Raw genomic sequence first — 13,888 nt, forward strand, 5'->3', positions numbered from 1 at the left:
AGAGTAGAAAGGTGCTGGAGTTGCATAGTTGTATAGTAAGTCCATTGATAGAAGAATTATATTACATGTACCCAATTTGCAGGACGAGAACACAGACCATGGGGACAAATTAATACATACAAAAGAAAAAATAAAATCAAAATATCGAAAAAAAAACATAGGCATCACTCCAATTTCATCATGGAGGAAGCAAGGGCCCGGCCGAAATGCAGCTGTGAACTAAGATCATGTGTACGAGTTGATTGATATGTATCTACAGATATGTAGTAATTAGTGTAAAATATTTATGTTTATCTGCTTGTTATTCTGTCGACACGCGAAAAATGATTCTTCCTCTCTTAACGATCCAGAGCGCTGAGAACAATCCTGCAACAGCATAATTTTGCACATTATTGAGAATTGCGAAAATATTTGGGATTGTATATAATGTGGTTCCAGGAATTTACCAATCGTATCCAGTTGGACTCTTAGGCGGAGGTCGAGGTAATGATTCTGATGTCGATTTTCTCCTAGTCAGTTTCTTGAATTCCCCAGTTGGTGAAGTAGCTGAAAAAACGGTGCATTACATGTACCAATTAAGTTGTTTAGGCTAATAAATTCGTTATACAGTGATTCGATTACTAGAGTAGAGATCCGTAAATGAATATCTTTGGAACAGAAAAAATTATTTATCAGATTTTCTAGTATGTGTACATGGACACACTAAAAAGATCTACTATTCATTTCTCGAGTTTTTACTATAGTATTCCCTAAACAGACATGCATGTCAGGATGTTACATTTAGAATAATATCAGATTTCTCTTTCTCTATTTATCATCTTGATCACATATATTAGAATCCAGGAAAAATGAAGGAAAAATTACGCGAAAATGGAGAGCCGGGAGTGGTGGGGGTGGTCGGAGAAGATGGGACGGAGTCAGAGCGGAGCATGGTGATGGTGCGAGAAATCGGGATTTTGTCAAGAGCATGACGGCCAGATGATCGATCGGAGACTGCATTCTTGCGGAGTCTGCTGAGGCCAGAGTCAGGCGCAGGTCCAGCCAGCGTTTCATCCCATAGCTTATGAAGGAAGCCCATTGTTGGAATTATTTGAATTAATAAAACAAAAAGAATTAGTTAAATGATACTTCTCTCTTCTTCTTCTCCTTTTGTAACAATGTACCAAGTCAAGGAGGTGATGAAATTATTAAGGAGGTGATACGAATGTTACTAATTAGAGAGGGAGAGGGAGGTTGTAAAATCACTACTTTTCTTCGATTTCGAAACCAAAATATTTTTATTCAACGAGGAGAGATTTTGGGAACAACATGGAGTTCTTATAGCACAGGGTGAAGCTAGGGTTGACAGATAATTAAGGAATAATCATAAGTTTTTTGGCTTTGACTTCAGGAATGGCTCCGGCTAATATGGCCGTGATTCAAACCGTATGTTCGATTAGTAATGAGGGTAAATGTATCATGAACACAAAATAAATATAATGAAAAAATAAACTCATATTATAAAAGTAAATGCACATAACTTATTTAAAAATACTTTTTTTATTTCTTCCTTGTGTTCCCGGACGTATATAATTTATTTAGAGCACTACATGACGTGCTTGATTAAATTTTCCACTTTGATACCTCGCAAATCTGTTCTCTTATTACTTCTTCCGTGAGGATCACATAGCTTCATGAAACCCAATTCAAAAAATAAACAGATTAAGGTATGTTCAGTGGTCTGAATCAAAATAAGTCAACACTCTACATATAAAGAATTGCTGAAATTGTGTAGAACTATGAGCTATTATTCTAGTATCTGGCACAAAAATGTATGAAATTGCAAGCCTGCAGGCGGAGTCGCAGAGAAAGACATACACACACGTGCATTAGAACCAGGCTACCGCTTACCGGACATGACAATCTTCCTCATGTTCACGATTTAGTGTACACTTCTGGATGTTATGATAATTCAAGTTATTACGACAGAGCACAGACCCTTCATTGCCTTGAGGAAATAGCTTGTACAAAACATAACACTTATTACACTTTGTTCTGACAACAGAACACACAACTGTAAACACTAACCAGCTACTCTCCATCCCTTATAAAACCCTTGAATTTCAACATTCCATGGACATTTTATGCAAATTCATACTGTTCTCAAGGCTTTGACCCAATCAATCTCAACATGGAAGTCACCTGGACCAGACTTAGCACCTGGCGGTCCACCCTCCGCATTGACAGACAATGACATGCCAAGAACTCGGGACGGATTCATTTCCATTTGCGCATCAATGACGTTCCCTCTCCATGTTGGTAGATAGCGAGCAAGAGGTATCTGTTGAAAAACTCGTTAATAATTTTATTAAAGTTATTGGCTGTTAATTTGGCTTTCCAGGTAATTCAAGAAGATAAAAGTCTTATTCCAACAATTCAAATAAGCATGAAACATAAAATATACACACTCACTTCACATTTCAATCACAAAAATAACAATCACAGATCTAGCAAGAAACAATTACGTAATCAGATCATGACTCGAGGCAGTTTTATTCTTCATCCGGGTGAGTCTCATGACATTGCTATTATCGGATAAATATCATTATCATAATGGGCTAAATCGTAGAACAAACCATCGGATAATATCATTGTATCATGGGCTAAAATGATGAACATACCAAGATTATTAAATCACCCAAATATTGACCAATTCCATAATTAGATGGACAGACCACACTCCAGAATAGTTCAATTTACACTGACGATGTTAAAACTAACCAAGTTTCATAGAAAAGAACTTGCCTTTGCAATATACCAGTCATCTTTAGGCACAAAAACAAACGCTTGCCATGAGTTATCTTCTTCTTGTCCAGGCGAATTTACCCAATTTTCTGTATAGATCTATAACAGATTTATATTCATTTGAGCGCTAGATCAGAAGAATATTCCTGAACAGGTATTTTGGTAAAACCAGCAAGAGAAAAGCTACACAAATTTAATTCTTGTTTGTCAGGATAATACAAAATGAAAAAATTACCGTTGATATGTAACATCTCCCATCTCCTTTAAGCTTTAGTGCTATTGTGTCGTATGGATCCAAATCAATGAAGCCGTCAAACTGCATAAATCACAAGAGAACAGAATATTGCCTGATTTCCCATAGTATTGTAAGAAAGGAAAAGAAAAGGAAAAAGTTCTTTAACATAAAAAAATATGCATTCAATACTGAGAGAACTAATTTATGTACAATGCACTTCGTGCATCAGCACTTCAGGTTAGACCACTTGCAATACTATGCTTTAAAAAGTCTTGTGGCAATGCTAGATTCCAATTTCCGTTAAATTCTTTTTGAGTAATTAAATTTCTTTAAACTTTTGCTTGTTCCACCACAAAATATCAACGGACAACAGTATAATAGGTTTTTGCATATTATAAATTAATACAAAATCAAAATACGTCCAACCAAAAAATCTCTAATCAAGAACACCCAACTGACATCTCACTTATTGATTGAATAAAGCTAAAATCAACACTGCAATTACAATGCCATTTCTAAACTTATTATCATCACAGTTCTAAGGGTTTTGTTCTATCACCAATGCAACTCACCACATCGACCGCCACCATAAAATGCCCACATGGCTTTGACGCTCTCCAGGAAATACACGAAGGCTCTTGACGAACGGACACTACTTTTAATGGTGTTTTACAGGCTTGTAATCAGTAGTCAAAAAATGGGGAACCTTGCACAGCTTGTCCTTGACCCAGTTCTACACTATTGCCATCTGAGGTGAAGTAGTAAAATTGGAAATGTTTCATACTGTACTGTGTATCAGTCGATTATGTCATGCAGCCACTGTTTTTCTACTCTGAAGGAGGAGGCTAAACAGGGTAGTCTGTATTTGGGGAAGACCTAATTGTTAGATTGATATTGGTCCGGTCGAGTGATAGCTATATACAGGTAATAAAGACGTTGAATTTGACTTGAGGGATCAAAAAAAATATACCCGAGGAGTCAGCTGAAACAGCCTGAACAGGATAAAGTGTAATCAAAAGTAAAGTTCAGTATTACAAGTGACACTTTCCAAAGTATAGTACTGCAACTGGCTTGGCACCCAAAGTTCAAGTACACCAGTGTACTTCACTCTATAATTTTTTATTTCAATATTTCTTACTGGTAATCAGAATATATTAAGAAACAGTAGCGAATACATACAATATCTACTTAGAATAATTATAAACATATTTTTGGCAGGGAACAAGCTACAAAGATCTCCAAACAAAACTGAAGAATATATTTTCCAAATACTTCATTGTGAAATACTGAAGTCATAGTGGAGAAATGTTAACTTACAAAATTGTAACACCTCGTGACCTATCAACAACAAGCCACTATTTGTCAAACTAAACAAGGGTGTGTATTTAGATACTATTCTCAATCCCAGAGCAGGCCATCAAAAGTGACGCCACAAGGGAAAAAAACTGAGAAAAGAGGTATAAGCTACCCCACATTCCACTTTCAGTAGTAAGAACAAACATTACCCCACATGGCAATTACAGACTATAACATAAGCTATTGGCTGGCAAAAAAAAAAATACATTTTACTTTTTTTCTTCCAAGTCCTGATAAAAGGAATGTAAGAAAGGAAGCTACATGGATGTTTAGCATTGAGGCTTTGATTTACTTATAAGATATCAGCCAAATAAACACTAATGGTGATATTTACCTTCTTCGACCGCATACCACAGAAGCCACTCCGGGAGATATTCCACTTTGATCCCGCAGTAACATCCAGGGAGAGATTCCCAGAAAAAATTCCTAATAAGTTCAAAGAAAAATAGAACAAAGATAAGCTTCAGAAGCATTCACAAATATGAAAAAAAACTATAATTGAGGCAATGCAATAATATTGGTCAAAAACTCTCAAATTCATCAGATGATGTTTGTTTGCAAAAATGATGCTTGGGATGGGACTTTTTTCTTTAACTTTAACTAAAACTGACTACTAATCCAAAACTTAATCCTTTTTATACACAAAATTAATCATTAGAGTCCAGATCACAGAAAATAATATATCTGTTAGAGAGTTATGAGATTAAATAATCCCCCTTAGTGCAGTGAAAAGTGAAAACTATTCTCTAAGGGATTAATTACAGAGTATATAACTAAATGAGTCCTTATAAATTATAATTAATTGTTCTGTCCCAAGCTTGATCCCTAGAAACAATATAATCTCAATGAAATTAGGTAGAAGGCACAAAAAGTAAAATCATGAACAGGGTCCACCACGAGCCAAAACTAGACCAATTTTCACAACTTTGTCAGGCAACGTCAAGGAGAAAAACAAGCCAATTATAATGTCTTCTGGGAAAATGCACACGCAAGGAGGGATAGCTAACTGTGGGTCAATAGACTGGTAACAAACTATCATTCTGTAGTCCTCTATTAATGCCAAAAGCAGGCAAGTGTGTTCTCTCCTTAGGTCTATTCGTTAAACCATACAACTTCGTCCTCATTTCAAATTATCAAAATATCAAAAGTTTATCAGTAATATGCAACCTGCAAATGGCATGATTTCTGTCAAACCAAATACTTTGAGTAGATGCATTTGACCAAATAATTATCAGATATATCAAATGTTATTCAAATTCTGTCCTAGGTTTATGCATGCTTAGATATTTTACCTATATAAAGGTATCCCAGAGAACGGACAACGTCCTATAAATTTTAGTAATTAAAGATCTTAACATACTTCTTTGACTAAACAATTTCGCTCTCTTGATGGGACTACATTGTTGCTTATGTTGATTGTGTTTGGGCCATCACAGTTCATGTGTTATCTATTTCAACCAAACTTTTTTTTATCACCGGATAGTGACCAGCTACAAATTAAGCAAACTTACGAGCAAGCTACTAAAATGTACAAAAGATGCACATACTAATAAATTTATTCTACAACAACTGTAACAGAATTTTGAGCCAAAATGTTAGTTTTAGTACACAATGTCACACTGAGCATTAAGACTGCCATGACCACCATTCTACACAAATTACGAAAATTCTGCTATTCAAACATGTATTAGTATATCCTAAACATATTAATATTCAAAATTAATAAAATTGATATACTTTCTATGTAGTCCCAAATAGAGTATACTGTTGTACTTCGGCTAGATATGTAATGACAGACAGATGTATAGTTTCTACTAACCAGTATTACTTGATTCCGTTCCAGTGTCTGTGATCTCCAAGGATGCTGACGACAAACCTGCAAAATAGCCACATAAAGTAAGATTGTATAGTTATATAACTTTAGAAATCAAGATATTAATGCAAAGCCCAGTACTTGAAAAAATGGGTATGAAGTTTGATTAGCTGTGCTATTAAAGTGCATGAGTAATGAAGAATTGTTGTCAAGTGTACAAGTCATAAACATCTAAAAAACTACAACACAGATAATCCAAGACACATTGTACTAGTGTCACCTTGCACAGGTCAGAAGCAAGATGTTCAAAACAACTCAAAAGCAAGCAACAAAACCATCAAACTTCAGCAAGCACGCACCTCCATATTCAGAATCAGAATACAAATGCCACTTTTTAAGCTCTTCCTTCGAATTAAAGTTGAAAATAAATCGCTCGCTTGGAGGAATCAAGTCTTCAACATTCCATGTCAAAGCTACAAGTAAAAACAAAGATATATTCAACTGAATAAATTCTCGTATACAAATACATACGTGTACCAAAACCTTCTCTTTTCATTTCGTTCGACAATGCTATAAACCATGTACTCACACTAATAATCATACAAATACTACATACCTAGTAACAAAAGCAATTACAATTTTTTTTAGAAACTATATTTCCATGAAAGAGCCAAATCAATGAGTTTTACCTCTTTTAGTAGCAGTGAGAGAAGCCTGCAAGGCTGCACGAAACCGAGACATAGCTTATACCGCTTCTTACCAGTTCCTGCGATGTCGAAACAAGAATTAAGCATACACACACACACACATATTAGGTATGTGAGTGTTTTAATTAGTTAGAGTAAACTGATTTCAATTTGATTAAGCTCGAATGGTGCTTAATGTATAAACCCTAGAAATGAACACAAATTAAACAAAAATTAATATGCAAATACATATAGAGATAGTGATAGAAAAGGTAACCTGTAGTTGTAGTTGCCGTCGTTATGGTGAGCTGAAGATGACGGAGTTAGCTGTTCACGGTGGACATATGTCGACGGAGAAGTGGCCACGACGTCGTTTTGCCGTTGCTGTCAGAAAATCATAACATGTTTTTGGGCTGGGTAGCCAGATTCAAGCCCATCCGGTAAACGAGCTAAAAAGCCCATTCACTCTTGTCTTGTTTGGGGTAAATATGGCATTTCATAAAATTGATCGAAACTGTACGACGACGTGTAGACGCAGAGAAGAAGCTGCTGCTTGGTGAGTGTTCTAGACTTTCCGCGAGATAAGTAGTAGAACTAGCTTCTGGAACGTTCTGCTCACTGTCTTTATAATCCATGGATTCTCCCACTTTTCACCATAGTACAAAATCTCCCAAACTTCATTATCGTTAATCAAGTGTATTTAGGTAAATTCATGTTTTAATTACCTAGAATTTGTAGTCTTGCTTTTTTGGGCTTAATTGACTAATAGTTCAAAAATCAAGAAATTACACTATTCTATATATGTGAAAGTTGTATTAGTTTTAGTTTTAGTTTAATTTGTTTGTGCTGTTGTTTGTTGTGTGATGTAGCAGAGTGATTTTTGAAAGCGAGTGAAGATGGCAGGGTATTTGAATGGTGATGTTGCAAGTGCTGCTCTGAGCCAATTGCTCAACTTGCCTGAAGCTGTTGACAAGCTTATTTCCCAATCAAGGTCTCATGAATCGAAAAGCGGGTTCGATTCAATACCGGTTGACATTCTTGAGAGCTCGGATAACTACATTTTCTACATGGATGTCCCTGGCCTATCCAAATCCGACATTCAGGTAACCATTTCTTCCCCATTCTAAAATAGATCGAAGGAATTTTCATTTGAAGTGGTTGTTTTTAAATGGCGGTATACGTTGGCATTGTACATTGTTGCATTTGTGGAATTCTGATTTGAAGGTTGCTAATTAAAGCAGGATGAATGAATAAATAGATTACTTGGTAGTTATTGCAGTCATGACATTAGTGTATATCCCACTCGATAACTTACTTTAATAAATTAGTAGTTATCGCAGTCCTAACAATTTGGGAGCATCTAATACTTCGTACTCAGTTATGCATAAAGTAAAGCTTCAAGTTCGAGAGAAATTATTCTCTTCTGTGAAGTTTAAAATACTTGTTTCCGTGGATATTAGAATTAGTAGTCTGCTGTACAAGGTTGATTGGTTATCTAGATTTTGTGTGAACCTTCTAGTTCTTTTCTAAAGGTTTGGAGCAAGTTCCTTACTTCAAAGGGGTAATCCCCCTAGCTCTTTTAGTCCTTTATATTCTTTCCTCTTAATATAATCTTCAATTAGCAAACAATAAAACAAATATGGTTTGAGAGCATTTGTTTAGCGAGATTTAGCTGTAAAACTACATTGTTGCTGAGCTGTTTTTGATTTGTAATTTGTTTGTAGATTACTGGTGAAGAAACTATAGTTTTCTGTACCACAAATTTTTGTACCAGTATTAAAGTTTAATACTACATTGTTCACTGCTATGATTTATTATTGTTTTAGATTACTGTTGAAGATGGGAATACACTTGTAATTCAAAGCAATGGGAAGAGGAAGCGCGAAGATGGGGAAGAAGAGTGCAAGTACATAAAGCTGGAGAGGAAGTTGCCTCGAAAATTAGCAAGGAAGTTTAGGCTACCAGAGAATTGCAATGCATCTACTATAACTGCAAAATGTGAGAACGGAGTCTTGACTGTGTCGATTGAGAAGGTGCCTCCACCCAAGTCCAAGACTGTGTCTATTGCTATCTCTTAGATTGCAGCTAAGAATCAGATGAAGGTGAAATGGGATCCGGGACCTGGTTGTAGTATGTAGCTGAGTAATGTAATGTAGTCTATGATGAAGATGAAGTTAATCTTTTTAAGTGCTGTTAATTCTACCTCCGGTCTCTAGGTGGGGATTGCAGGTTTTAATTTTATCATCTTATATTCCTATGAATGATTATGTTAGTTGTGTAATGTTTTGGTTAATATTTTGTGTGATGTTTGTTGTTGAACTGGAAAGATTATGCATCAACTGCCCGTGGAAACTGTAAATACTAGGAAAGTAAACCAGCTTCTGATAATGGATCAACGGTGTACGTATAATTAAAATGATAAAGTTAGAGAAAATATTAGCGACTAATTAGCTTTATAGCAAGGAACTTTTATTATTAAGACAGATATCAATTTTTTAAGCACGTAATATTTTCTTACAAGAAAGAAAAAATAATGAAACAAAATTGGAAACCATTGTCCTACAAATTTTATGGGTCAGTTTCTAGGTGTACACTTAATTTTCCACTACTTATCGGGAAAAAAAACTTTAATAGTTTTAATATTTTAAATTTTGGGTGAGTTTTTATTAGGGTTAAATATCAAATTGGCCACCAAATAAACATCGATATCTCAAGTTCACCACTGACAAATTCGGCGTCTCATTTAAAACATTTTTAAAGACTTAAGTATCATCCGTCAACACTTTTAAGTCTTTAAAAGTGTTTTAAATGAGACGCCGAATTTGTCAGTGATGAACTTGAGATATCGATGTTTAGTGGTGGCCAATTTGATATTTAACCCGTTTTTATTGTAACATATGGTCAATTTATTAAAATAGATTTTCAAAAATAAAACATATGATAAACGAATGAGATGTAGATTTCTCATAAACATCTTAAAAGACGACCGTAGATATTTGATTAAATTTATTTTCAAAAATAAAAACGTATTTACATAGAAAAGCACATATAACTCTGCTTTTTCCTCAAATAAACTCTTAATTATTTTACTAAATATCAAATAGAAAACACCTTCTTAATATTTATAATTTAAAAATTTTAAAAAATATATATTTTCAAAAACAGATAACCCTGAATTTTCAAATACGCATGGGCACAGGGCAAAATATATATCCCACTCTCTTTTCTGTCCGAAGTCATGAATTGGGCCATCATAAGTAGTAGACATTTGGGCCCAAGCCTTCCGAGTAAAAATATATATCGCAGGTAGGGGTTTGTTAATGCCCAGTAGTCGCCGAGTGTAACAAAACCCTAGATAAAGGCTAGAGAGAGAGAACGGCAAAGATCTATCAAGAAACATGGCGAGCGGCGCTAGAGAGTTGTCCACCATGGAGGCCGATATCCAAATGATGTGCGCTGCTGAAGTTCATCTCGGCACCAAAAACTGTGATTTCCAGATGGAGCGTTATGTCTTCAAGCGCCGTAACGATGGTACACCTCTCTCTCTCTCTCCCCCTCCCTCTCCCTCTCTGCCTCTCTCTCTCTCTCTCTCTCTCTCTCTCCCCCTCCCTCCCTCCCTCTCTCCCTAGCTGTCTCTCTCCCCGTTCTCCCCCCTCTCTTTGTGTATATATTCTATTGTCCTGCATTTCTAATTTAAAATTTACATGTTTAATTCGTAAATTGTGTATGATTTATAATATATATTCTGTTAGATTTTAGATGTCTGTTGTTGGGGTTGTGTTAAAAATGGATTTATTGTGTTAATTGGTTAGGTATTTATATCATCAATTTGGGAAAGACATGGGAGAAGCTTATGTTGGCTGCTAGGGTTATTGTTTCTATTGAGAATCCCCAGGACATCATTGTCCAGTCTGCTAGGCCTTACGGTCAGAGAGCTGTCTTGAAGTTTGCTCAGTATACTGGTGCTCATGCTATTGCTGGTCGTCACACTCCCGGAACTTTCACCAATCAGCTTCAGACGTCGTTTAGCGAGCCTCGTCTTCTTATTTTGACTGATCCTAGAACTGACCACCAGGTTCTGTTATGAGTACAAGCTTAGTTTACATGATTGATCTCTTTTGATGGTTTGATTGTAGTTTCTTGTGTTTTTTGCATTAATATGTCATTGTTTTGCTGAATTTATGGTTTATTTATTCAGCCTATTAAGGAAGCTGCTCTTGGAAACATCCCCACCATTGCTTTCTGTGACACTGATTCCCCAATGCGATATGTTGATATTGGCATTCCTGCCAATAACAAGGGAAAGCACAGCATTGGGTGCTTGTTCTGGCTGTTGGCAAGGATGGTTCTGCAGATGCGTGGTGTCATTAGTCAAGGACACAAGTGGGAAGTGATGGTATGTTTGCTGAAAATTTCTAGTGTCTTTTAACTTTTAATACTGGAAAGTTGAAATTGTTGTTTGTAAAAGATTGATTTGATATGGTTTGTTTCATGATAACTAAATGAGATTGTCGTTGTACAGGTTGATTTGTTCTTTTATAGAGAGCCTGAGGAAACCAAGGACCAAGAAGAAGAGGATCTTCCTGTTGGTGATTATGTAGCAGATTATGCTGCTGCACCCATTGGTGGTGCCGATCAGTGGAATGCTATTCCTGATGCCCAGTGGGGAGGTGATGTGGTTCAACCTGCCATTCCAGCAGTTCCTGCTGGAACATGGACAGACGCTGGTGAGTTCAACTTGCTACAACTAATGAAATACTTGATGTTCATCTTTAAGTTACTACAAGTCACTACCTTCAAATTAAATTCTACTCACTAGCATATATAAGCCTGTTGGATCATGGATGTACTATACAATGATATGTATTCTATTACTACTAGTTGTCGGAACACCAGTACAATGTATGAAATCTTATTTTCAATAGAGTATTTATGTACTGGTTGATATGTTTAGAGTGTTTTCAAGTGTCTGTGCACCATCTAATTTCACTCATGACTTTTTTTTTTTTTTTGCTTTTACAGGGCCAATTGCCGGTGATGGTTGGGATGCGGCAGCTGCTCCTCCAGTACCTGGAGCAGTTGGACTTGATGTTCCAGCACCTACTGGATGGGAGTAATAGAAGCTCATTAGTACTTTCCTCTATAAAATGAGTGTTTCTGTTTAGCCATCTATTTATTTTGGATGTTTGAAGAACTTTTAGGCAGGGATGATGGATGCTATACACAATTTTATATTTATGCAAGTTTTTTACTCAACTCCCAAGTTTTGTGTTTAAGGTTTAACCAAATTACTATCATGTTACTTTATCTTAAATATGGTTGGTTGCTGTTTGTCATTCTTAGTTTATATGTTATGGTACTTGTGAAGGCGTTTTGAAGCAAATCATATGAATCTGTAACTTAAATTTAGAGAAATTAGAAAGTATAATAGGGTCAGGATAGGACACATGCAACTATGTGAGTTTCTACTTGGTTATTGAATATCTATTCAAAGCAGTGTCCTACAACTACAGCTGCCTGATGATGCACTGCATCTTCCATGTAAAGTAATTACTGAAATCCCAATGGACTTGAGTTGCTTGTGAGCCAAAGGATTCACAAAATGAAAGACTTGTTGCAGTGTAACAATGACATACTTACATGCCCAGTTCCTTTGAACTCATTTATCTCGGGTCAGGGATTGCCGTTTAAATGAAAAATTTCCTGTTAGTTTGATGTAATACTTTGGAAGGTTTTCTGCTGTAGAATTAGTTTTATTAGATTCTTCGCCTATGTTCAAGTCGCAGCAAAAAAGATACCTTTCCCTGGTGCCATGTGTTAATACCTGAAGTCGAGAGGCAAGGGATTACCTTTTGTGTAGATATATAGACTAATTAACCAGCTAGTGCTGAATGTTTGAGTGTTAGTAGAAAATGTTGTCTGCAAAACAGTTTTAAGAGCTATAAGAACAGTTATAAGAGATATAAGAGATGCAGCGGGAAATGTGGGAAATGTGGGTTGGGTGAGGGTGATGCTCTTACTACCGGAGATGTGAAACTTACTGCCTCGCTGCCTTGAAGCCGCTGATGTTTTATGTGTTTTTCCGGCACCCGTAATAAAACTACTTTGAGCATGTTTGCGAATTATATTTTTTTAAATTTAAAGACTTATTTTCGAAAAACAAAATACATATTTTTATGTATTTTTTAGAAATGTTGAGGTTTTTATATTCATTATTTTTTTAGAACACTGATGGACTCGGCTTCAAACACTGATACTGTCCCCTTGAATCTCACGATCTTCCCCTGTATTATAAACGTTCCCATGTTGTCCCTCAGAACCATTCCAACCGTGAAATTCTTCCCATTATATATGGATGTGTCGACATTAGAGCCGGCAATTTGGTACACGTCATGAAAAGTATGGATATCAGTCCACCTTTTCAGTAGATGATGATAACACCGTGTTCTCCCAGACTCACTCGCTTATTCCTGGCAAACCAAACTCTCAGTGCTAAGTTTTTCCAACTCTAACATGTTATACGATAGTCTCATAATTTGCCAGCATTGATTCGCATACTCACAGTCAAAAAACAGATGCAGTAAATGTTTTATATCACCCTCGCAAATCGAGCAGACTATTGTAGTTGTTATTCAATTGCCTTAGTACTCCTTCTGTCCCATTTTAACTGATATTTGACTTTTTAACACGTATATTTAGATGTAAAAAAATAATATCTACACTCAATTAAAAATTTCAATTCTTATATCAAATAAAAGTTTAGACTCTAAACTTTTATTTGATATAAAGTTTATAAACAATAATCATGTTTAGATTTAATTTTTTTAACATTTTAAAATACGTGTAAAAAAGTCAAAAGCAGTTAAAATGGGACGGAGGGAGTAGCAGATTTCTGATAGGAACATTGTTTCTACAGAACCCCTAAAGAAAGATTTCGACTTCGTGAGGTACTTTCAGTCTCCAGATTTTCCCCACCCATATGATTGTTGGACACTGGCATCTTTGATATGTTGA

The 13,888-nt window shown here is 35.8% G+C and overlaps 4 protein-coding genes across 7 annotated transcripts; 2 read left to right on the forward strand and 2 right to left on the reverse strand.

Annotated features, from left to right (window-relative positions):
* On the reverse strand, window positions 1-1,292 carry LOC108227040 (dormancy-associated protein homolog 4). The gene is made up of 3 exons (XM_017402041.2): window positions 865-1,292; window positions 447-546; window positions 1-366 (listed from the first exon to the last, which is right to left on the reverse strand). The coding sequence occupies exons 1-3, from the start codon at window positions 1,076-1,078 to the stop codon at window positions 339-341; spliced, it is 342 nt and encodes a 113-aa protein (XP_017257530.1). The 5' UTR covers window positions 1,079-1,292; the 3' UTR covers window positions 1-338.
* A 429-nt stretch (window positions 1,293-1,721) lies between these two features.
* LOC108224334 (probable complex I intermediate-associated protein 30) lies at window positions 1,722-7,297 on the reverse strand. Its single transcript, XM_017398904.2, has 8 exons — window positions 7,152-7,297; window positions 6,878-6,954; window positions 6,548-6,661; window positions 6,195-6,251; window positions 4,710-4,801; window positions 3,020-3,100; window positions 2,785-2,883; window positions 1,722-2,320 (listed from the first exon to the last, which is right to left on the reverse strand). Exons 2-8 carry the CDS (start codon window positions 6,927-6,929, stop codon window positions 2,132-2,134), a joined length of 684 nt encoding a protein of 227 aa, XP_017254393.1. The 5' UTR covers window positions 6,930-6,954; window positions 7,152-7,297; the 3' UTR covers window positions 1,722-2,131.
* A 76-nt stretch (window positions 7,298-7,373) lies between these two features.
* LOC108224335 (17.4 kDa class III heat shock protein) lies at window positions 7,374-9,179 on the forward strand. Of its 4 annotated transcripts, none has more exons than XM_017398908.2 (3): window positions 7,374-7,430; window positions 7,747-7,977; window positions 8,701-9,179. In XM_017398908.2, exons 2-3 carry the CDS (start codon window positions 7,771-7,773, stop codon window positions 8,950-8,952), a joined length of 459 nt encoding a protein of 152 aa, XP_017254397.1. In that variant the 5' UTR covers window positions 7,374-7,430; window positions 7,747-7,770; the 3' UTR covers window positions 8,953-9,179. The 4 variants fall into 4 exon arrangements, with proteins under 4 accessions (XP_017254397.1, XP_017254394.1, XP_017254396.1 ...); XM_017398905.2 differs by having other exon boundaries at window positions 7,387-7,578; XM_017398907.2 differs by having other exon boundaries at window positions 7,389-7,430; window positions 7,744-7,977.
* A 974-nt stretch (window positions 9,180-10,153) lies between these two features.
* LOC108224362 (small ribosomal subunit protein uS2) lies at window positions 10,154-12,130 on the forward strand. The gene is made up of 5 exons (XM_017398943.2): window positions 10,154-10,405; window positions 10,687-10,949; window positions 11,073-11,270; window positions 11,397-11,601; window positions 11,897-12,130. The coding sequence occupies exons 1-5, from the start codon at window positions 10,273-10,275 to the stop codon at window positions 11,989-11,991; spliced, it is 894 nt and encodes a 297-aa protein (XP_017254432.1). The 5' UTR covers window positions 10,154-10,272; the 3' UTR covers window positions 11,992-12,130.
* Window positions 12,131-13,888: the final 1,758 nt, after the last annotated feature.

Source organism: Daucus carota, chromosome 6 (assembly GCF_001625215.2).
Source record: "Daucus carota subsp. sativus chromosome 6, DH1 v3.0, whole genome shotgun sequence".
NCBI classification, from domain to species: domain Eukaryota; kingdom Viridiplantae; phylum Streptophyta; class Magnoliopsida; order Apiales; family Apiaceae; genus Daucus; species Daucus carota.

Bases quoted from the DNA above. Each gene is read 5' to 3' on its own strand.
- LOC108227040 (XM_017402041.2), bottom strand. From the start codon at position 1,078: ATGGGCTTCCTTCATAAGCTATGGGATGAAACGCTGGCTGGACCTGCG. The intron at 547-864 runs GTAATTTTTCCT...CCGTTTTTTCAG, and splicing joins TCCCGGCTCTCCATTTTCGC to CTACTTCACCAACTGGGGAA. The intron at 367-446 runs GTAAATTCCTGG...ATGCTGTTGCAG, and splicing joins AGTCCAACTGGATACGATTG to GATTGTTCTCAGCGCTCTGG.
- LOC108224335 (XM_017398908.2), top strand. From the start codon at position 7,771: ATGGCAGGGTATTTGAATGGTGATGTTGCAAGTGCTGCTCTGAGCCAA. The intron at 7,978-8,700 runs GTAACCATTTCT...TTATTGTTTTAG, and splicing joins TATCCAAATCCGACATTCAG to ATTACTGTTGAAGATGGGAA.
- LOC108224362 (XM_017398943.2), top strand. From the start codon at position 10,273: ATGGCGAGCGGCGCTAGAGAGTTGTCCACCATGGAGGCCGATATCCAA. The intron at 10,950-11,072 runs GTTCTGTTATGA...TTATTTATTCAG, and splicing joins ATCCTAGAACTGACCACCAG to CCTATTAAGGAAGCTGCTCT. The intron at 11,602-11,896 runs GTGAGTTCAACT...TTGCTTTTACAG, and splicing joins TGGAACATGGACAGACGCTG to GGCCAATTGCCGGTGATGGT.
- LOC108224334 (XM_017398904.2), bottom strand. From the start codon at position 6,929: ATGTCTCGGTTTCGTGCAGCCTTGCAGGCTTCTCTCACTGCTACTAAA. The intron at 4,802-6,194 runs GTTAGTAGAAAC...TGAACTTATTAG, and splicing joins AACGGAATCAAGTAATACTG to GAATTTTTTCTGGGAATCTC. The intron at 2,884-3,019 runs GTAATTTTTTCA...AATCTGTTATAG, and splicing joins GGAGATGTTACATATCAACG to ATCTATACAGAAAATTGGGT.